Source organism: Perkinsus marinus (genome assembly GCF_000006405.1).
Source record: "Perkinsus marinus ATCC 50983 genomic scaffold scf_1104296944404, whole genome shotgun sequence".
NCBI lineage: Eukaryota > Perkinsozoa > Perkinsida > Perkinsidae > Perkinsus > Perkinsus marinus.
The window spans coordinates 513544-535443 of record NW_003211409.1 but is presented as its reverse complement, the minus strand read 5'-3'; the positions used below and the strand labels follow the sequence as shown (position 1 = coordinate 535443).

The 21900-nt window shown below is 50.8% G+C and overlaps 6 protein-coding genes across 6 annotated transcripts; 3 read left to right on the top strand and 3 right to left on the bottom strand.

Moving 5' to 3' along the window:
• Window positions 1-339: 339 nt before the first annotated feature.
• On the top strand, window positions 340-528 carry Pmar_PMAR001173 (hypothetical protein; the record flags this gene model as incomplete). The annotated part of the gene is made up of 1 exon (XM_002780533.1): window positions 340-528. A coding segment is annotated over one exon (189 nt), but the record flags the coding sequence as incomplete, so codon positions are not given.
• Window positions 529-1140: 612 nt separating this feature from the next.
• On the top strand, window positions 1141-2202 carry Pmar_PMAR001172 (mRNA 3'-end-processing protein ytH1, putative; the record flags this gene model as incomplete). Its single annotated transcript, XM_002780532.1, has 7 exons — window positions 1141-1221; window positions 1265-1397; window positions 1441-1527; window positions 1591-1696; window positions 1750-1857; window positions 1903-1956; window positions 2010-2202. 7 exons carry the CDS (start codon window positions 1141-1143, stop codon window positions 2200-2202), a joined length of 762 nt encoding a protein of 253 aa, XP_002780578.1.
• A 2047-nt stretch (window positions 2203-4249) lies between these two features.
• Pmar_PMAR001171 (malate dehydrogenase, putative) lies at window positions 4250-5259 on the top strand (the record flags this gene model as incomplete). Its single annotated transcript, XM_002780531.1, has 1 exon — window positions 4250-5259. The coding sequence occupies exon 1, from the start codon at window positions 4306-4308 to the stop codon at window positions 5257-5259; it is 954 nt and encodes a 317-aa protein (XP_002780577.1). The 5' UTR covers window positions 4250-4305.
• A 650-nt stretch (window positions 5260-5909) lies between these two features.
• Window positions 5910-10774, bottom strand: Pmar_PMAR001170 (Chromatin remodelling complex ATPase chain Iswi, putative; the record flags this gene model as incomplete). The annotated part of the gene is made up of 27 exons (XM_002780530.1): window positions 5910-5932; window positions 5976-6080; window positions 6128-6223; window positions 6284-6525; window positions 6572-6649; window positions 6890-7014; window positions 7059-7184; window positions 7247-7401; window positions 7450-7586; window positions 7630-7715; window positions 7918-8134; window positions 8182-8257; window positions 8302-8359; window positions 8398-8592; window positions 8639-8782; window positions 8831-8876; window positions 8929-9038; window positions 9083-9204; window positions 9475-9544; window positions 9608-9746; window positions 9791-9845; window positions 9921-10009; window positions 10063-10197; window positions 10245-10329; window positions 10384-10487; window positions 10538-10618; window positions 10662-10774. 27 exons carry the CDS (start codon window positions 10772-10774, stop codon window positions 5910-5912), a joined length of 3012 nt encoding a protein of 1003 aa, XP_002780576.1.
• An 831-nt stretch (window positions 10775-11605) lies between these two features.
• Window positions 11606-12002, bottom strand: Pmar_PMAR001169 (hypothetical protein; the record flags this gene model as incomplete). The annotated part of the gene is made up of 2 exons (XM_002780529.1): window positions 11606-11727; window positions 11786-12002. 2 exons carry the CDS (start codon window positions 12000-12002, stop codon window positions 11606-11608), a joined length of 339 nt encoding a protein of 112 aa, XP_002780575.1.
• Window positions 12003-13098: 1096 nt separating this feature from the next.
• Window positions 13099-17559, bottom strand: Pmar_PMAR001168 (Salivary proline-rich protein II-1, putative). Its single transcript, XM_002780528.1, has 25 exons — window positions 17408-17559; window positions 17178-17306; window positions 17008-17132; window positions 16857-16965; window positions 16728-16809; window positions 16535-16682; window positions 16307-16489; window positions 15890-16190; window positions 15549-15661; window positions 15380-15500; window positions 15247-15331; window positions 15120-15195; window positions 14953-15030; window positions 14808-14905; window positions 14685-14759; window positions 14535-14618; window positions 14425-14482; window positions 14290-14367; window positions 14095-14171; window positions 13927-14042; window positions 13784-13880; window positions 13661-13736; window positions 13484-13613; window positions 13334-13431; window positions 13099-13287 (listed from the first exon to the last, which is right to left on the bottom strand). The coding sequence occupies exons 1-25, from the start codon at window positions 17550-17552 to the stop codon at window positions 13225-13227; spliced, it is 2745 nt and encodes a 914-aa protein (XP_002780574.1). The 5' UTR covers window positions 17553-17559; the 3' UTR covers window positions 13099-13224.
• Window positions 17560-21900: the final 4341 nt, after the last annotated feature.

Here is a 21900-nt window from a genome sequence, read left to right as displayed (position 1 = left end):
CAAGGTAGTAGAGGTGGCAGCGGCTTATCTGCTAGTGAAGTATACAGAAAGCAGTAGACTTCTTTCGAATCGCAGAGGGTTATGCTTAGATTTCGCCGTACGATCACAAATTTCAGAGGAATGGCCCTCTGAGTATGGCCACGTTCCGCCATCAATTTTCAGTGCCAAATCTTCTAAGTCTGCAGGGAGTGTGTCGCTGGAAAAGTCTCACGAAAGGTGTGGTGATGGGAGACAACGAGAGGCCTCTGAGCGGCGGAGTGACGGTGATGATGACACTATGCGATCCGAAGTCGTGGAGGTATCGGCCCCGGCTCGACCGCCTTGTTCTGTTCAGCAGAGTGTTTCCAGGACTGGTCAGTCGAACCGGAGGACACCCCTCAGCCCGTAGCAGCTGATGCCTGTGGTCAGAGTGGGGCTAGAGATACTGCGGCGACCGAGATGAGGCGAACGCAACCCGATAGCGAGTCAGTGTCAGTATCACTGGGCTCACCTTCAAGCGAGCCGTCAACACCAGAGGAGGTGGAACGGGTACTAGACGCCCCCGATGCCCATATGTAGTACCGTACAGACCCATCGAGCTCACCATTATGGTTTCAGGTATCTCCGACAAGTTCGGACTAATGCTGAGGGGAGATGCTCGACGAATGGTACTACTGTAGGGTGTTGGTTACCTTCACTATATATCAGCTTGGAGGAATATAGCGATCCTCAAAAAGCAGGCTGAGGCTGGCAGATATGTTCATACCTTCTTGATGGCGAATAGGAAGTTCCACAACCCTAAATGATCCGAGGAGGTAGCGGCTATAGTCGGGCGCTAGTTTCGAGATTTAGCTGGCTCAGATGTTCGATAAGTTTGGAATAATTGAAGAGATCCAGCGGGGTACCACACTTCCTCCACATCGGTAAATGACGTGCCCCCTCTACCAGCCATAAGAGGTTGTGATCAGGTATGATCCCAACCATACTGCGCTGAGCGAACGGGACTATTGGGACTGGTGTCCAGTTCCTATGCAGCCCCGTTGATAATTATATCACGTATCAACGGTACCATTACGTCCATTACTGCTTAAAAGTTGTCTTGTGTTGCTATGCAGTATGGTGCGCAGTGGGTGTCAGTTCGACAGGACTTCGATTTTCGTTATGGCCTCTTTTCTCCCACCACAGCCTGCCACTCCGAATCAACCTCCACCACCTCCTCTGCCGCCGGGGAAGATGATGCAGGTAATGAGGAGCTACTGAGTGGTGGCTTGACCTGACCTCGCAGCCTCGTACGCAATTCCAGCCCCCACCGCCGGTCACTCCACCGCCCTCTGCCAACCGGAACGCCACTTTTCTGCCCTCTCCTATCACTGAGGAGGGATCATGGGAAGAGGCGGAGACAGACGTCACAGATGAAGGTATTAGGGTGGTACCATGATGGATTATAAGCTGCATCGACAGATGCTCTTGAGTTTGATTTCGAGGAAGATCTTCGCGCCATTGATGAAGTGAAGGGTGAAGCCATGCTGAAGGAGGTCGGCAGTCTAGGTGCGTCCTTGAACGGAGATGTTTATGGTTGATTGTACTACCCCTCCGATGGCTCTGTTGTAGGCTCGTTGGAGTCGAGACCAGGAACAAGAGGCAGGTACTTCAGCGTGTGCAAGCATTGGCTGAAGACTTTGTGTATGAAAGGAGACAAATGTGATTTCCTGCATCAGTGAGGCTGTTGATGATCGAACCAGATCCGTATCATTTGGTCGTGGACCTTAGATATGATGTCAACCGGATGCCTGAGTGCGTGGCCTGGGTTAAACACGGTCGCTGCACTGAGAAGGACTGCGAGCTCCGCCACGACATAGAAACCGTAGAATGTCAAAAGTGATAGTTTATACCGCATCTACAGTAACACAACCCTGCTGGCAGATATAAATACGGATTTTGTCGTTTGGGCAACATGTGCAGACTACGGCATGAGAAGTAGGCTTGTCCATGTTCGGGCCTAGTCATCAGGAGTAACACTATCGCCTCAGACATGGTCGGCAGATGCTGCCTGATTTGGTGCCCGACTGGTATCTTCGTGAATGCGTGCCTAACGTCTTTGAGTTCGTCCCTAGAATGCCCGAGGACCTATTGAGGACTTCCATCCAAGAGCTCAAGCCTAATCGACAACAGCCACCACCGCCTCCACCTCCTCCACCCGGCGGCCGTGTAGATACTAGGTAGACGAGGCTTCGGTTGGTTGAGAATCCTCGTGAGGTCCGTCCAGGTTATCAGCCATGCAGGGAGGAGTTGCGCCCCCGCCTCCGCCTCCTCCCCCGCCACCACCGCCAGCTATGAGAGCACCTTCCCCGCCGCCTCCTCCCCCACCAGGACAGCAGTCATGGCGACCGCCTGTCGGAGATAATCCCAGAGGTTTGACCGTCGGAGTTATTCGTTCACGTGATAATTCATGTCATTGTTAGGCGCATGGGGAGCTCCTGGCAAACAGGACTCAGGAGGTGGATCAGTGATGTTGTAGTTGGTTCGCATTCCCCCTGTATGTTCAGGTTGGGCCGCTCAAGGATCGGCTAGTGCTTGGAGCGCCAAGCCAGAGAGCTCAGAAGCGAATTCCGGATGGGGAGCTCCTGTGAGAGGGCATCACGTAAGCCTGGGGGATTTTATTCCACAAAGTCACCTTCCTCATGGGTGTAGGACGGCGAAGCACAGAAGAGTCCGAGTGGCTGGGCTGCCTTAAGGCATCAGGCTCCTGCCAATAGGTACCAACATCCACGGCGGGCCATTCGTTTTCATGCATATTGGTAGACCATCCGGCGCGGCGGCGGCGAGCTGGGCAGCTCCGCATGGCAAAGGTGGAGATGACAGGTACGTTGTAAGGCTCAATTGAAGGTATCCATATGTTGGTCTCAGGGGTAGAAGTGAATGGAGTTGGAATAGAGCTGATCGCAGTCATCGTAGGCGATCATCGTCTCGTAGGTTCAGTCAGTGGGAGCGTTTTTCACTACTTCTCATCTCAGGCGATAGAGAATCTCATAGCTCTCGATCGGAACAGGGACGGAGTAGTTGGGGAGATGCTCGCAGTTGGCGGGAGCCTTCCTCACGTGAGACCACTAGGGGCTTCCAGGCGAGTATTGATTTTTCTCAGGAGGGAACTTGAGTCGTGGTTGGGGAGCTCCTATGAAGGAAGAGGACCGCGACTTTGACAGACATTCATCTCGTTCTGGGAGAGGTATGCTGGAGCTCCTCATCCCGGCTAGCGGAGAATGCTGCCTTGTGTTCTCAGATCGTGATGGTGATCGTGAGAGAGGTCATGGGCGAGAGCATCGGGAAAGAGATAGGAGGGATCGTAGACCTTCCGATCGAGACCACAGAGACCGTAGTCGAGAAAGGAAGCGTCCTCGTAGGGACGAATAACTCATCCCACGTAAATATAGTTTCTAAAGGAATGCGGACTCGATGGTGTTGTAAGAGAACTGATAAGGGATATTGACATCTGCCTGAAACCTAAACTCTGTAAGAAGTCATGGCATCCCGATCGGGGCCTCGTCCTTCAGTTGGACGGAGACATATGCTATGTGTTGCATGTGGCGTAGAGCCGCGTTGATGTTTGTGGACGGATCTACTCGGAGTCGCGATCGGGTCATCGACTGATACTTGAGGTAGTCGATGCTAGTGACCCTGGCAACGCAATCCCAAAGGTGGATACAGCTATCAGATAACACTCTGCTGCGGCCGACAAGGTTGGCAGGAGCGTCAACGGTAATTCTCAAAATAGTCCACAAACGCGCCTGCCTTGTAAGGGGGTCTGTTCTGGCAAATGGATCTTTCGGCTCGCGGCAACCTGTCTATCTAAGCAATCCGCACACTCAAAGTTGCACGAACATCCATCGAAGTTTGCCAATAATGGTCGAACGGAGCGATTAACGCTCAGTCAAGCCTCGGAGCTAGAGGAGGCGGGATGCCGCACAGGGTAAAACACAGACTCATACCACAAGTTCCTTCCCGCATACATGGTTGATGAGAAGCTTTTGCACGCATGAACAAGCTTTCTATAGATTCCTTGGGATAGTCTTTTCCTTCTCTGGATACAGAAGGAATTTCGGATAGAAAATCAGTTTTCTCTTGACGTCTACCATGTGAGGTTGCTTCAGCGTCGGCTCGGCCTTCAGCACGCAGGGAGAACAGGCAGGCTTAGTGACTCATCAGTGTTGTACGCAGGTCCACTTGCACGCGGGCGCGGGCGAAAATGACGAAGTGCGATTGCTCATTGGCTCAGAAATTGCCGTACAATTTCCTTCGCAGTTCAGACCCGTAGTTCTGTCGGAGTAAATGTCGACTAAGGTTGCCTTGCTCGGTGCTTCAGGTGGTATTGGTCAGCCGCTGGCTCTGTTGTTGAAGATGAACCCAATGATAACCGAGTTGGCTCTGTACGATATTCCCCAAGCTCGTACCCCTGCTGCCGGTGTTGCTGCGGATGTAAGTCACATCAACACACCCGCCCAAGTGAAGGGCTACGCTGGTATGGAGGAGATCGAGGCGGCTCTCAAAGGCTCTGACGTTGTCATCATTACTGCTGGGGTTCCTCGCAAGCCTGGTATGACCAGGGACGATCTCTTCAGTATCAACGCGGGTATCGTACGCGATCTTGCTAAGGCTAGTGCTCAGTATGCCCCCAAGGCCTTACTCCTCATCGTGACCAATCCCGTCAACTCTACGGTCCCCATCGTTGCCGAAGTATATAAGAAAGCCGGTGTTTACGATCATCGCAAGGTGATTGGAGTCTCCCTTTTGGATGTTGTTCGGGCTAACACGTTCGTCGCAGAGAAGTTCGGCCTAGATGTGAGCAAGGTTGACGTCCCTGTCATCGGTGGCCATGCTGGTGTGACCATCATGCCTGTTTTCTCGCAGTGCACTCCCACGGTCAAGATTGATCACGAAACTGTCCTCGCTTTGGACTCTCACGTTCAGAATGCCGGCACCGATGTCGTCAACGCCAAGGCTGGTTCTGGATCTGCCACTCTTGCCATGGCTCTGGCGGCTGCCAAGTTCGCCGATGTCGTTATTCGCGGGTTGAGAGGGAGTACCACTTCTGCCTGCGCTTTCGTCAATGTGCCTTATGGAGACCTGCCTTTCTTCGCCTATAAGTGCGACTTTGGTCCTGATGGTTTGCTGAAGGTGCACGAGATCAAGGATCTCAACGATCATGAGTCTAAACGACTCAAGGAGGTGTGTGACAAGCTCAAGGGAGATATTCAAAGAGGAATCGATTTCGCCGACCAGTAGGTGTCTGGCTGACGAGTCTAACTTCATTCTCTTTTAGCAGTGGAGGGTCTTCTGGACCCAAGCTTAGATTTATTTCCGCTCGACTTGAGTGTTGCGTTTGTATGGTAGTTTAGAGCTTCGAACTTCTTATCGCTTCTGGAGACAAGTCCGAGTAAAGACATGAGCTTAGAGGTCATAGTGTAACTGCGTCCTCTCCTTACCAACTAATTTCACATACAAGGTCTATCAGCCAGGCATCCTCATGCCTCGTAGACCATCTAAATAAGCTCGGCGGAGAAGTTCCCACCACTTCCCTTATGGATGTGACAGCAGTATCGTACATCGAGGATAAATCAGGCCTTCGATCATTGCAAGGAAATGTTGTGTGATAGCACTCAAGTACACAACCACCCGATACAGTTCTACAGTGCAAATAACCTCAGTTTACTGAGAATAGTCACGATCTCTCCCACATGTGTTATCCCTCTCTTTCTTCTATTTCGAGCCCCGCAGCGTGTCAACCACATACTACTACCAACGCGACCCAGTACGGCAGATGTAGCGCGAAAACGCTAAAGAACTGTGCAACGTGCAAATATGACAAACAGTTTATACAGTGAGACCAAACGTTCCCGCTGTGAACGGCAGCGCTTGGAGACGATATAATAGAGTCACTTCGCTTTAGGAGTTTTACCTACAAACACAGAATGGGACACATGTTGCCGACTTGGCGTTACGTTTAGTGCTGCTGCTTTTCCTCTTCTTCCCGGAGGCTCCGGAATTCGCTGACTTGACAGATGCGAGCTCATTCTGGCTGCCTCGAGATCGGGAAGGAGTAGCATCTGAATGAGCGAATGAAGCATGAGCTCATCAAGACAGCTATGCGTACTAGATTTGCTGCCTCGAGTCTTCGCCTTCTTCTTCGGTTGGGATGCGGGAGACCCGTTCTCATCATGCTCCCGTTTTCGAGACTTCTTGGCCGAGCCTGTCCATGAACCATAATCCCATCGACAACCCGGACCATAGCCCAGCCCGAATCACTCACTTTTCTGAGCACTGTCCTTATGGTGCTTGCGCTTCTTCTTTGCCGATGCGGCCGCCCGCAGAGCTTCCTCGAGAGCCGCTTTCTCTTCCTTGACTGAAATGGACGAGTTAATGTCCGAGTCAATGGTCACGATCGTACAGTTCATAGACATCAGCTGATCACAACGCTTCTTGATTTGATCTGATGTCCGCAACTGCAAATTGAAGTTGAACTGGTGCACTACTGAATAGCGCAAAAGTACTCTGAACAAAGACGCTCCTATGCTACCCTCGCTATGCTGTAACCTACCGTATCTCTTCCCATTTCCCATAACCACATTTGTACAAGGCGCACATCAAAGCTCGGTCCTCAGCCTCCGACCAGAACCTGAACGCCATAGGCATCATCACTATGATGATCAACAGACAGGCCCCAACAACTAAGCGATCACGTCCGAGTACAGTGTTGAAAATGTGTTCGCTACCCCCAGCTGACCTTAGGATTTTCCTCACTGATTATGCGAATGTGAACAAAAACCAACGACAATTCTCTCGTAATTTTCATATCATCACCAACACATGAAGTTGACCCTGTCCATATTTTCCCACATTGGCCGAGTATACCTACCTCTCGAACTGATTGGATCCATCTATATGCACTTTCCGATTCGCTCTGTTGTCAGCATGGTCCGCTGGTAGTTTGAGGTCCGACCAAACGTTGCCATCGAATTCTTCAATGCGATTATTGAGCGCCTATCACATGCTGAGATTCACCCCCAGGGCGAGAGCAGAGATACCTCCACGCTCTCCTGTAGCTCCTGAACTTGTTGTGTACATTTGTCGATGTCTTGAATTATACGACCTCCCGCTTTCCCCATCATCTTCTCCGCTCGACTAAAGAACGCCTGGTGGAACATACGTACCTACCAGAGCATGCAGCTGGGAACTCCTATACTAGGAAGCCAGCATCACAGACTACTACTACCTCGCTCAGGCTCTTGTCTTCGATCTCCTCAGCTATCTTCGCCAACTTGTCCTTACCATACGTCTTGCAGCCCCGAACGAAGGCGTTGAACTGCTTCTTCGACCAGTGCGGAATGCCCTCAGCTAACAACCGTTTCTTCTCAGCCTTCATCGCACCTACAACGGAGAATATCCCCAAAGTTTCCCCCCATCCTTATGACTCACCAGTGAACTCAGCAGGTGGTGTATCATTCGTCTGTTGGTCCACTTCGCTCTCTCCTTCCGAAGGGCTTGGCGACGCAGTGACCGACTCCTCCGACTTGGGAGCCGATCCCCCGGCCATGTACTTGTTCCACGCATATCTACGCATACCAACTATGCGGCGGAGTACAGGCTGCGGAGTACTCTATCTTGTCTAGCTCATCCAGCCTCTTAGAGTTATACAGCTGATGATCGTACCCTCCTCCAACTTCTGCCCGCCACTCCGGGACCTATGAAAATTGAGTAGTAATATCTCCTATTATCATTGCGGTCAGCACTGTGAGATGATAGTTTGCTGATACAATCAATTGAAATTTTATCTGGGCGAGTACAACCGAGTATCATACTCACTATGACACTCGATAGTATCCGCCAAAGTCGAGGATTCAGATAGACACAGTGTTGTGAAGGAGCCTCTCCAAGTACTACTACCCTTGCCCGCTTCTTCCTCGGTGCGGGATGGTCTTCCACCAACTGAAAGCGCTCTTTCCTCACACGTGGACCGATGTCGTATATGCCCTTGGCCGCCTGACAACCCCATGGCTCCCCAACTACACCACTACCTACCAATTTGAGTTCCTCTGGGAGGTCCTCATCTGTTGGAGTCTCCTGATCGTCCTTCACAGCTGGTTTATGAGCATCAAGAACGCTGCCAAGCAACAGCACTACTCCCCATCCAACCAGTCACGACCTCACCTGCCGTCCAAAGACAGACTATTGATATTCAGAGTCTCCGACAGGGTTGCCATTTGCGCATCAATATCGGCCGTCCCTGACAACAGGAAATTCCCCAGACCACTGTACAGCGCTGCTTACTCTCTTCAGCTGTCCTCAGTATAGCGTCGATGTCAACCTCTTGCTGTCCTTGTGATGGCTTGAACACCTACACAACATTGCCCTCGACATAGGAACGTCAACTATGACTACCTCCTGTGCTCCAAAGCGGATGATCTGAGATACTTCATCCTTCGTAGGAGCGTTGCTAGCCCGGGCCTGGTTGAACTTCCCTTTCTGTATCACGAGATTGTCAATCTGCATTTTCTTGGCCGCTCGTTCGACTATCTTCTCCTCAACAGTGTCTTGTGTTACCAGACGATACACCGTCACCTGACCAAGAGTACCTCAACCGTTCCCCTCAGGCTACTGAGCCTACCTGCCGCTTCTGGCCGATCCTATGAGCTCTATCAATAGCCTGCAAGTCCATCTGAGGGTTGAAGTCAGAATCATATATGATGACGTAGTTTGCTGTATTCAGGTTGATGCCGAGGCCACCAGCACGGGTAGAGAGGATGAACACCTGCACGTATAAAACTCTTCCGCGTCCTATTATATTTCGCAGCCTTACAAACTTGTCACTATCTGGCCTAGTGAAATCATCGATCATCGCTTGCCTAAGAAATGAATCCCAGCTCATCGAAGCAGCGGTGACTGCGGTTGGCCTACCTGTCACTCATGGCAGTGTCACCATCGATGCGGCAATAACCGTAGCCCTTCAGTCGGAGGTAGTCGTCCATTATGTCTAGCATCCTAGTCATTTGTGTGAAGATAAGCACCTACCAAAACAACTATATGGCAATGCCCTTTTAAAGGCCCCTACCTGGTTCTTCCCCTGTGGTCCCGGGACCGCTAACCGCTCGAGCAACTTGTCTACCACGCGGAGCTTACCAGAATTTTCCCAGAGATGAGGACCATCGAAATAGGGCGGTCCTGGCTCCATGCCTAAACAGCAAGTCCGAACTGGTTCTCCACCGCAGATCGCAATCAATTTCGATATGCTCCATCGTTTCCACCTCTATAAAGTCATTATATATTATTAGAGCTATTACATCATAAACCTTGTACGTTGGAGTTTCACGACTACCGCATATCACCGCGAATATCGCGATTTTCACATTTAGTATTGCGCCAGTTCACGTAAAACTAGTGAAACTCCATTATATGATTTCTCGCCGTGAATGATTATGAAAGGGTTAGTCTATACGGCGTTACCTTCGAATAGATAGGGATGATTACAGCACTTTCGTAGCTGCATCAATGTATTCAACAGTCGCATCTTATGCTGCTGCTGGCCACTGTTCGAGTTAGCTCCCTCGTTCACAATACAATCCTACCAAGACGATACCCCACTCAGTGACTCGGTGGACAATACCGTATTCTTCATCAGCAGGTCGCGATACAGTGTCCGTTGCATTTCTGTTGCCGGGACGAAGACATACACGCTCCGTTTCTCTGGCAGGTCCTTCGCCACGTCGGACTTCAACCTAATGCCACCAAACTGAGCACTGAGTACTGACCGTATAACTACCTCCTCAGCATAAACGGCCTCAGAATACGATGCAGGACGGTGATAACATCGCGACCTGATAAAACATCTTCGAACGAGACAGATTGAAATTGCCTCCGACCGCCTTTGGATTCCTGATGGTTGGCAGCACTTTCGTGCTCCTGGGAGATCCTCTCTAGCATTCCGTCGAACTGCTTAGCATTGGTGAATACACTGGGCATGAGGAAATTCAGGAGTGCCCTAAAAACAGCGTAATACCGCTCAGGGGAATCCACAACCGCTCTCTCCCCCACCAGAGCTCTTGGAGGTTATTCTGAAGTGGTGTCCCGGTGAGCAGCAACCTCCGTTGTGTAGTGAACGATCTCACGACTTGGGACAGAGAGCTCTGCTCATTCTTGATCCGGTGGGCCTCGTCCATGACGAAGTACCTGAGGGATGGTATGGGACCTCACGAGTGGCCAAGTTGTCGACTTACCCCCAACGGATTTTCCTCAGAGCCGCCTTTTCTATACGGCAAACGTCAAAGGTGGTCAAGAGAACATCGAAAGACTTCGGCTGTGCTGAGGGAATATGAAGTTGGCCATCAAACACGCTAGTGCATTATGTCGACTCACGAACGTCCATAAGATACTCCTCAATGGTCTCCCGCCTCTCATCATGAGTGCCATGCAGAAGAATTACACGCATGGACGGACAGAACCTCTTGAACTCCCCCGCCCTGAAAGACGACCTATAATGATGATGATGATGCCTCTGATGAGCACGAACCAGTTAAGTAGGGTAGTCTTGGGCCCCACGACCATGTGAGGAGGATGCACCCAACCCTTGCTCGTCACTGTGGTGAGTAAACTACAGCCAACAGTTCGAATGGACACCTAATGGTCAGAAATACCTGATTGTTTGCAGAGTTTTTCCCAACCCCATTTCATCAGCCAAGATTCCATTCACATGTGCCACACACAGTTGACACAACCACGTGAGACCATCCAACTGATAGGGCCGCATTGTACCTACAGTGGGGAGGAACATGCAAAAGTGTTGTTCAGGAACGAGGTAAAAGAGAACGAGAGTACGAAAGGTACAAGAGTGTTGAGGGAACTAAGTACCACATTGGCTAGATAAGAGGACCGACCACACGTCCGTGGTTAAACTGAATTCCTAAACTTTCGAATGAACAGGGTACAACATTAGCCTTCTAGGCATTTTATTAGAACCCATGGGTGAAATGTTGCAGGAAAAAAGTAAAACATCAACCAAAAAGGTGAAAAACTGATTTGACCTGGAAATGTTAGTGATGAAGCCTTACCCATGATAGTTTCTGGTTGGGGCATACGAGCGGATATCATAACTTTCTTCCCCGTCGTATGTTTCTCCTCCTCGTCGTCGTCCTCTTGCTCCAGCTGCAGCAGCATCTACACACCAACAGTAACCGTCGTGCGAATGTGAGCCTCTAGACGGTCCTAAGTCATCTACTAGAGTACGTCATTATCAATAGCATCGCGAGAAGACGACTGAGCGCTACGACGAGGACGCCAGCAGCAGCAGTCCCGAGGGGCAACCTGATCTTCATCTTGTTCCCTTGTTTGTCCTCTGTGTTGCTTGTCAATAACGCTCCCACCGGAGGCGGACCTCTTGCGAGGCGAACGCTCTAGGGAGATGCCAACCGATGCCGCGCGGTGAATTCTCTCAGCGTAGGCGTCTGTTAATGTGAGGAGCCTCTGAGTGATGAACACAGGTTGATAACGTCAAAGTGGTGGGGAAAAATAAGACAACTCGGAGACAACCAATGGAGTAAAATCGTGTGCAGAATCACTAAAAATTGCGTAAAATACGATTTCACCCGGAACCGACATCTAGAGGGTCTTCAGGCATGTCATCGTGGATGGCCTCAGCCATGCGTTCATTCTCCTCAACACTGCTAGCCGCTGGGCTCGGGGCGCCCGACTCGCACGGACTGTCTGAGAGGCAACCAAATCTCGGACGACGAACTGATGTTCACATATTGTTGTTATTTACCATCATTGTCGCTCTCTTTCACGGGTGTATCGCAGCTCTCTTCCGAAAGCGGACTCTCGATAGGGGTTGTAATAGCATTGGCCGCATCGTCCTCAGGGTGAGCACTTGCCACTCCGTTGCTAGACTGTGCTGTGTTCGCCTTGCCAGCGGCTGCCTCGATGTGATCAACAGCCGTGGAAACCACATCGAGATGACTTTGGGGTTTCTCGTCAGTCATGAGAGTATCAGTTCCACCTGGGGAATGAGGTGGAGCTGTACTTGGTTGGGGAGGTTCGCCATCCATCACTAAGCACAACTGCAAAGGTCCCAGGATCGATTCCCACCCCCGACATCTCGAAGCGTCTTTAACCCAACGAGCTACACATGTTACCTATGTCGGTCGCAAACGAAGGAGACGTATAGCGCCTGACGATTATTCATAGTGCCGCTATGATAACAAGGCGACTAAAGCTCAGACCGAAGTGGACATTGCATGGACTAGCCTGGGATTGCAACCCATACCACACATGAGATGCTCTGACGACGGCAAGTACTGGGCGACAATTACTGGGAACTCACCACTGGATACTCGAGAACCCAACACCAACATAAGGGAGATTTTAGCATTTACGGGCGTGCTACTGCATGTTTGACAAGAGTGCTCCTGTGTGAAATCAATATCGTTACATGAACAAAGCAGCACACCGACAAGATCTGGGTAGACTGCAAGACTCGGAGTCCGGTGGTAGTACCACTACGGACTAATAATAGAACAAATATCATTCAAGTCAAAAATGATCCAATGCACATCCCCTAAGCATTGAATTGGTTCCCTTGCTGACGACCTCCATAACAACCCGGCTCAGCTGAGGGTATCACTCCTCCCGCTAAGATCGGCAATAACTCGTCTCCCCAATTTGCCCACCACTACCTCTGCCCCCCCGCCCTGGAGGCCGCATCCCATACTGCTGTTGGCCAGCAGCCAGTGGAGGCGCAGCTGAGCTGAGGTAGTGCATTGACCCTCCAGCGGTGATGCCATTCCTGGGCCCTCTAGCCGACGACCGTTGACCATCGTTGAACCTACTACAACTTTGTCATTTCAGCCATCCGTAGCACGAGTGATCGGCCGATGATGCTACCACCAAGCCCGAAGGGGCTTGTCTGGACCACTGCCTGACTGCGGCTCGAGGCCATCCCAAACGGGTTACTGCTGTGGCCCGAATGGGCTTGCATTACAGGACCAACCCAAAGGGGCGACTGACACCTTCCATTACTCTACAACACTGAACGCAGCACACAGGGTTCCACATCGAAACTGGAACACTGGGAGATTATCACCTCCGACGGCACTGGTACATTATTTGAAAGGGGGAAGGACAGGAAGGAGTAACAAGTATTTTTTGGGCCTTATGTACAACAACTACAAACTAATGATCATCGGTGGCCTTCAAGACGCTATCCTATCGCCGATAGGACTGGTTAGGGCCCGACGAGTACGAGTATGTGCTGCCCATAGGATGTGTCTGAACGACAGGCTCGTCGCCACCAAACACTCCTACAAGCATTCACCTGCTGCTGATAGCCCCCTGGCATCGCAGCCATCATGGGTGGAGGAGAAGGAGGAGGTGGTCCGCCCTGCATCTTCCCCTCAGCTAGAGCAGGAGGCCCTGAGCACCACCACACATCAACCCCTTTGGCCCTCACAAGAGCAATACCTACCCATAGGGGCAGCAATCGGCGTCCTCCTACCCGATGCTTGACCAGGCATCACCGAGGGACCGTTCATGTGCTGCTGGGGGAAGGCTGCCATTCCAGCTGCCGTAGCTACTGGTACTGTCTGCCCTCGGAGCTATCACCAACAAGTCGGCGAAGTGAGTCGGGAAGCCATCGCATTACCCCTAGCCTTTGCATAAACTCCTCATAGGAAATTTGAGTGCCCGCTGTTCGGTCCGCCACAAGCCTCTCGAAAAACCTAACGTATCACTCACACGACAGAGCCAGATAGACATGGCTACTCACCTGTTCTCCTGTGGGTGGCCTTGAGGTAGTATAACCAACGGCATATAGTGGCGGCGCTCCCGTCTGATTTCCTCTATAATATTCACCAGTCGGAGGGCTACACCAAAGGGGTAATTATGATAGAGCAACGATGACCTCCTTACAGTTGTCATCCCCAGTGCTGACTATTGCACCAGAACCCAAATCTGTAACGATCTCTACCAGAGACCCCACGCCGAACACACCATTCAAAAATTGACCCGACACGCTTTGGCCCAACCTGCCCAGAATAACCACCATCACTGCTGGACCGGTAGTTGCCCTAGTATCACCATAACAAGATGTTCTCTCCGTCGTCAATCACAAAGGCTCCATCAGAACTCATGGACTGGGCTGAGAGCGGATGAATCTGACGAACACACTACTCTCTAGTGGATATACACACAGATTCATTTATACTATTACTGCTGTACGCAGTGTTTTAATTACCACAATTCCTACTATTCCTATCAATACTATAAGCCCACCTCTTCTGGCATCTCAACTCTATCGCTGTCATCCCCTTCAACGGGATACCCTGCACGCGTGCCCGCTAGATTATGGACCTACAAAATACTACGTTAACCCGGGCAGGGCATACAGCTCGTCCACAGGAGACTTACTGCAAACATCCTAGGGTCAGCTAATGCGTCTCCCAAAGTGATGGGAAGGGACTCAAACCTGACGAGAGTAACCAAGATGGACCAAAGCCGTGTGGCCATTGACACGTTACCTGTGGGCCTCGTAAGCTCTAGCATCACGAGTGATGTCACCAGCAGCACTGAACACATCGCTCTTCAGCAGGCCTAGGACCAACCTACCCAACAAAAACAATAATACTGCAATTGTCGAAGAGACAACGCTTCTTCCGTTCATCACCTACCCAGGGAGTGCGCTTAAATTCTCTAGGCGGGCATTAGGACCAGCCAAGGCCGCCTGTGTCGTGTCCAAGAGGTATCTTACAGTAGCAACTAACAGGAAGTACAGTGATGACCCCACTGCCTACTTCCTGGCATCACTAACATTCCTCGATTCATTTATAGCGTATTTGCCCATGACGATAGCAGCCGCCTGGGCATCACATGAGGCCATCACTTGTTCAACCTGACACATACCTCAACGAGTGGCCTGACACGATGCCAACCCCGTACATCCAAGGACTTCGGGTATTGCGACGTATTCACCCGAATACGGCGTTCGCCAGCAGAGGAAGTGTATAGCAAAGCTGCCTGTATACACACTGAGCGTGCTTGTGGCCCTGAGAACTAACAAAGGGCCGATCCTCCTAATAAGACTATTGCATTAGGACTGCTAGTACGTCCTTATTAACTCCAACAATGCAGCCAAAGGTCTCGTCTTCCGTACAGTTGGGCGCCACTAGTAAATCTCGCGTACTGACCACCACCACCGTGCCTCTCTATCGATCAGTAGTGCTATCCACTCACCGTTGGAAGAGATGCCCATGGTAGCTCTTGAGCTGATACCCAGGGGACACTCTGAACTTCATCACAGCCTCGAAGCCCGTCTCGCCTGGCAAGGAATCTTCATAACCCTAGTAGAGATCAATGAGAATCTCACGAGTGAGCATATGCTGAATATCCTGCCGCAGATGTTCGCCGCGGAACGCTTCCCGGAACAGCGGATAATACCGCATATCGCCTCCTGTGTACTTAGCAAGAGGGGCTAGTGAGGCGAGATCCTACCCAATCAAACAGTCGCGGGTTCGATTCCCACACCCTGCAACTACCATATGTAAATTGTCCGTTGCAACGAAGAGTTCCACCGTAATCTGCACGGCTACAAGGTCCGAAGTCATGTCCTTGAAAACTGACGACGACGGCGGTATCATACTCGTGGCATCTGAAACCAACTCTCACCAGTACTCCCTTTCCACCAGTGCAGGAGTATATGCACATGGTCAACCACATATGTTGGGTGCAATATGAAAAATTCCGAAAAAAACTCGGGAAAATTCTGTATATTTATACGCAGATTCGTATATAAAATTGTATAATTAGTGAGGAAACTCCCGAGCTCAGCTGAGGAAGGCAAACATATATTCCTCCAACACTGCCTTTTCCCTACTACCAAGAGCCCGTTCCTCCTTTTTCAGTTTGCTGGGCGTAAGCTCGATAGGCTTCGTACACGAGAGTACACTAAGTTTACCACCGAAGTGGCGCATGACCAAGTTGGCCATTTTCACTGCAGCCGTAACGCAGCAACAGTCTGTCGCTACCGACGGTGGGTTCATCTCAGCGAGGCCGTCAAGGACGCTGTTGACCGTGGCCTTAACAGCATCGTCGCAGAGGTTCACTAGAAGGCTGTCCATCGGCTTGGGCAGGAAGGGCTCGTCCACATCGGTAATCACATATTCCGTACCATTAGCACTCTGAGTTCAGAAGACGCCATTTGAAACTCATTCGAACAACGACCGAATTATACTGCCAATTATAATAATAACTATTTTTCCCCACTTTTCCGAGATTTCATATCGAAAGCCCTCACCTTCAAATCAAATATGCTCACATTCTTGTCATCGAATGTCATAAGGGCAATCTGTGACCGCTCAGGAAGGCTTGGAAGAGTATCCTTTATCGCAGTAGCGGCCACACGGACCAACCCCGTGGATACTGCTGTGTAGCTCCTCTCGAAACAAAAAACATAAACTGGAGGCACCGGGGGTCGAACCTGCGACCATTTCCCAATGCCCACTACCTCTACAAGCCCGACTACCATATAGTCCTGAGTAGCGATAAAGTCAACTGTACCAGAGGTCATCTCCGGTGGAGGCTCATAAACGTCTATGCCGTTGGAGTGACCACAGAGATTACAAATCCACCTCCGCAACTGCAAGTTTAATGCCGCAAAAGGATTGAGGTACCTGAGGCTCGCTTGTTCCAGAAGAAGGCGGCAGGAGATCGATTACGTCCGACACCGCGCACATCGATGGATCACATCAGCTACGGGAACCTGCCTGTCAGTGTGGGCCAAAGGCTGGCAGAAAAAACCTGCGCTGAGGATTGAACCCGGGACCTTTCGGATGATAGCTGCTCACCTATAGGCAGCTTAGCCTTTATTTGGGTGGATTCACTGGCAGGCATTACACTGAAACTACTTCTGAGGAACTCAGGGCCAGCGTTGAGCTCAGGATCGCACTCGGCAGTCTACAGTTGGTCATGACCGAACCACATCACAGCACTATTCACCTCCAATATCTGCCCTCCCCCCGGTGCCATAGGACTCTGGACCATCGCTGGTGACTGGTTATACGCAGGACCAGGAGCAACGTACTTGAAAATCTGTCCCGGAACAGCGTTGGTCGGTGTTGATGCTGAAGAGATCGGGTACCAGTAACGTAGGTACTGAAAGATACTACCATAGGGGGGCGGCGGACCTGCTATGTGTTGGCCTGGTACCCGCGGTGGGCCGACGTTGGGCTGGTGGCCCGTAGGGGCCGGCATCGAATGCTGACCACCGGGCATCGGTGGTGGGCTGCCGTAAGGACCTGAGGGTAACCTCATTTGTATCCATGCTAAGTAACCTAATCTGTATCCAACACGCTCAACCACAAGATACCCCCGCACTCCGCGAATATTCCTTGCGTACCATTAGGCTGCTGGTGCCCTGCCTGAGGTGGCGGTGGAGGGGCCATCTGAGGTGCTCCTCCTTGGAAGGGAGAGGACTGGACCGGCACCGACGTGCCTGGGCCTCCCGCAGTGTTCCCACCAAATGGTGATTGATAATATGACATTCGTGACTGAAAACAGTCACCTGAGAATACCAGTCGGAATCGGACTCGAACACAACTAGACTGAACAAAGTCCACAATTTTTTCATGGGAACAGAGCTATACACGTCTGACATGGTAGGTTATCCGAGTCACAAGAGGAATGTCTATCAACAAACAAATAAACAGACCCCGCAGCGGAACATTACTATGTAGTATTCGCTTTCCTACAGTGCGAAGGTTACGGAACTATACAATAAGCCACGACGTCGTGGAGCATCCTGCTGGAGGTCACTTGTGCAAACAAGTTCACAGGTGAGAGTCTGGTGGGACTCCACACCGTGGAGTCCGCAGCCACGGGAGTAATGTTGTAGCAGACTTCGGGCGTGCGCGGTTGCGATTTCTTAAATGTCACGCGCCACGAAACTCCCCTCATTGCTCGTTAGCCAGAAGGATAGAGGTGATGTCGTCGCGTAAACGGACGGCTAGGTCAATCGGCATCACCCGGAGGGCTGCATCCACAGTACTAATTTAGTGGCGCGTGACGGCGGGAAGGGCCACCATTGGACCTCCTTCGAATCTTTTGAATGCCAACCTTGAAAGATACCGCGCAAGATTCTGCGCGGTATCATCGCGGACCCCTCTAAGCTCAATTTTCAGGTTGACACCATCGCCACCCCAGCCTCCATCGGGTCAAGGCGCAGTACTGTCTCCTATGACGCCCGAGGTAGTAAAGGAAGTTTTCCAAGCTGGTCAGCCTATGGGTGTCCTCAGGGATACACACGCCTGTTGCTGGTGACTATAGGGAGTCTCGGGCGGCCAACAGCTACGAACTGCCACATTCACGCTCTCAAAAGGTACAGTAGGTCCATCTACTCTGATAGTAGTGATAGGGCCTTCAGACACTGAGCATCCTGGACGGGATTCCGGGATATATGGGATTTATTCCTGGGAAAACCTCTGAGAACGTTTTTGGTAGTGCTGGGGGTGTGAGTCAAATCTTCGCAGTGCGCTCACCGAGGAATCTTCGCGTATCTTGAGGTCGTATGGATATCTTTTAGGTGAATCTTGGACCAATACCTTGAGCAGGAGTCTGAGCGCTCAGGACATCGCCGAGTTCGGCCATATGAAGCGGTACCACCACATAAGCAGTCTCGGTTGATCAGGCTCCTATCAGGCCCTATCATGGTCATGGACAGCTGAAGTCTGGGTACTTGTTCACTAACGGCAATACTATGGTAAGTAGATCTATGTGGGGCAACACAGTAATAGGACTCTCCCTTATCCATCTCAACATCAAGCATACTAGTATACAATACTTTGGAGTTTTACCCGTTTTACGTGAAGTGGCGTAAAACTCGGTGAAAGACGCGATATTTGCGGTGATAGTCGTGAAATGTGTTTTTCACTAGTGTTTTTCACATCACGAGTGAAACTCCATTGAACGTCTTATTATCATTTGTATCATTATATTAGCATAGCATAGTAACTAGCCTAGACTTTAGCACACCTTGTAGGATATTGTGCAGTAGGGACGATTGTGAAGGGTCATGAGTTGAGGAGAACAAGGTCCTAGTCATTAGTAACCCACTCGTCGGGCATGTAGTTTCAAATCTGTTCGAACACGTGTGCCTACGGAATCTCACAGTCGTTGTCCGATACAGTTTTTTGTGATTGGAATTGAATTCGCACCAAGCTTGATGGTGTTAATGGTAAGCTAATAAATGGTTTCAATGTTGTTTTAAGTATGTTGCCAATTTAAGCCTAAGCTAGGATATAGTATAGCTCAAGAGACCTTCATGCAGTTTCCTTTATCACTTCGAAGGTACCTCGAGTGGCGTCAGATGACCACACGGAGAACCCCGTGCTCAGTAATAGCTACATGCACATGCGGCGAGGAACCAACGCATGTCCGTTCACTGGTACCTCCCTCGTGTTAGGGAGGGTCCGGTGTGGTAGTGTTCACAGGTATCCATGTTGACTATGCTGGTCGTTCACCAGGCCAGGAGGGTTATGGTCTCGAGTTACCACCCATAGGGATGCACATACCTCGGTAAGGTGGTGAGCATCTGATTGGAAGATGAGTACTTATAGGGGCGCGCGTAATGTGCACCCGAGCCCTTATGACTAGTCTCATCTATGGGAGGGTTGGGGGATCGATTGTGGAGGACGGCCGACTTGACGATATGATCCCAGTGATAGGTACACAGGCTTTGCCAGAGGCGTCTATGGGGAGAACATTCACGGACTGCGGGACAGTAAGCTGAATTCTATTGTAGGTGTCACCAGCGTGTCACCGCGGTAGGTACACAGCGTAGACTAGGCCAGTATTTATCGCTTATAAAACAACAACGCATCACACAGTGTTAGTTCAGTAGTATATCACGTTCCACATGTCCTGCTGTGCGATAGCCTGCCTTGTGTATGAGAATATCAATGGGGCTGAGGTGACTGCTTTTACAGTGTTTGTTTATGTCGCCTTGGGGGCGCCTAGAGGAGAGATTGTCTAACCCGAGTGGTGAGGGAGCTCAGGGCTAGGTTCCTATGCCGAGTTGGAGGGTGGGTTGATTTAGATAATGAAAGCTTCGAACAGGGTCGTACACGGAAGGCAGTGGGAGGGCTGCTACACGCAAGGGCCCAACCACTGGTGGAATGTGGAGGAAGGTGACCAAGGTCAGGTTTCGGTGCGACACCACCGGTGGGACTTCAGGTGGAGCGGACCGTTGTGAATGGGGTAATGGGGAGTCTTGGAAGAATGGTAGAGGTGGGAAGTTGAGGGAGGAGTGGTACGATTTAGTCCGGATGAAGTCGAGCTTAGATAACTCTGGTCTGGTCTATAGTAGCTTTGATGCTTCGACTGTCTGTCCTCCCAGTGGTAGTACTGCCGTCCCTATGAGCGAACTGAATGGTTATGTACAGGACTCGCGACACGGTCTTCAATCACTACCCCATTATGGCCCAGAGCAGTAGTTACCTCAAGTGTCCCTCCACCTGTTTATACTAATGGCCTGAAGGTGGCCCTATGTTGTGGCTTGGTACCATTCAACTGCCCAGTTCAGGAGCAGTACGACCCTGAGCTGGAGTATAGTAGGCTGCCTGAGGACGAGCGAACGCTGTTAGAGAGGAATAGTGTGGTCCTCAGCGATGGCGTAGAGGGTAGGTTTTGCTGGAGTGTGCCTAGTGGGAGAGGTGGTGGTAGTTGAGGAGGGGTGGCTGGTGTGCTTGGCCTGTGAAAAGAAGACGCATATTCTACCGGGGGCGATGTTGTCACATATCCTCTCGAAAAAGCACGAGACGAATCTTGGGTATTTCCGGTGGCAGGAAGAACGACAGGCACCAGCGGTTAAAGTGAAAATATGAGAAAACCATTTTTGAGGACTTTGGGCTCAGGGTCCCTCAGCACAGCAGATTCGGTGGATTTCTGTTACCGACAGTGCGGATCTGCCGAAGTTCATAGAGGAAACTCCAATGGGTTATCGATGCACTTTGTGTGATAAAAACCCGCAGTCTGTGTGGTGCTTGGAGATGCATATAAATGGGAAAAAGTGAGCCGTAGTTGTATTGAAGTAGGGTGGAGGTAGTGGTGGTAGTATAGACACAAAACGGCATTAGAGAGAGAGGCTTGGAGGCAGCAGGTGGTGGAGGCTGCTACTAGTCGGGACCCGTTCGTGGAGGGGGAGGTAGGGGTAGGGGGTAGGGTTGGTTGATTGGAATATATCTTTGCTTCTCTCAGCTGAGCTCAAGAGTTTTCTTCACATAGAAGTTCATATACGAATTCGGCTAGGAGTGTACAGAAACCAATAGAGGATTCCCAAAGTTTCCTTAGAATTTTCATATTGTCACCAACACATGCAGCAACTTGTTGGTACCGCTGAGATCAGGCCTCGTCTCCTGTCTCCTCCCTGGCGACACTACCGCCTCCACCACCCATACCTGTTGTTGATACTCCTGCTCCGTGTTGTGTGGAGGAGCCTTTATACGCCCCTAATGGCCGACTGCTGCCTCCTGGGTGGGTCGATGAACTTGTGAACGGAGTAGTGATCATGGGTTTCAGTTTTCGCCATGTACTGGAAGGACGGCGTGGGGAACTAGAGAGGAGGAATGAGTCTCTACGTGCACGGTTCACTGAGAACCCATGAGGATTTCTGATTGTTATTTTCCATTACTTCTACGTGTTGAAGTTCTTGGCTTGCTACTAGTGGGGTACTCCTGTGAGTGGCCAGAGCTATTGATAGTGACACTGAGAGGTATGGTCTAGGGATTCATCCAGCCTCGGGGAAAGCGCTCCCCAGGGGTTGATAAAAATAAGGGAGATGCTTACAATGTGATGACATATAAATGGGACGCTGATTGAAGAATGTGGAAAATTCAA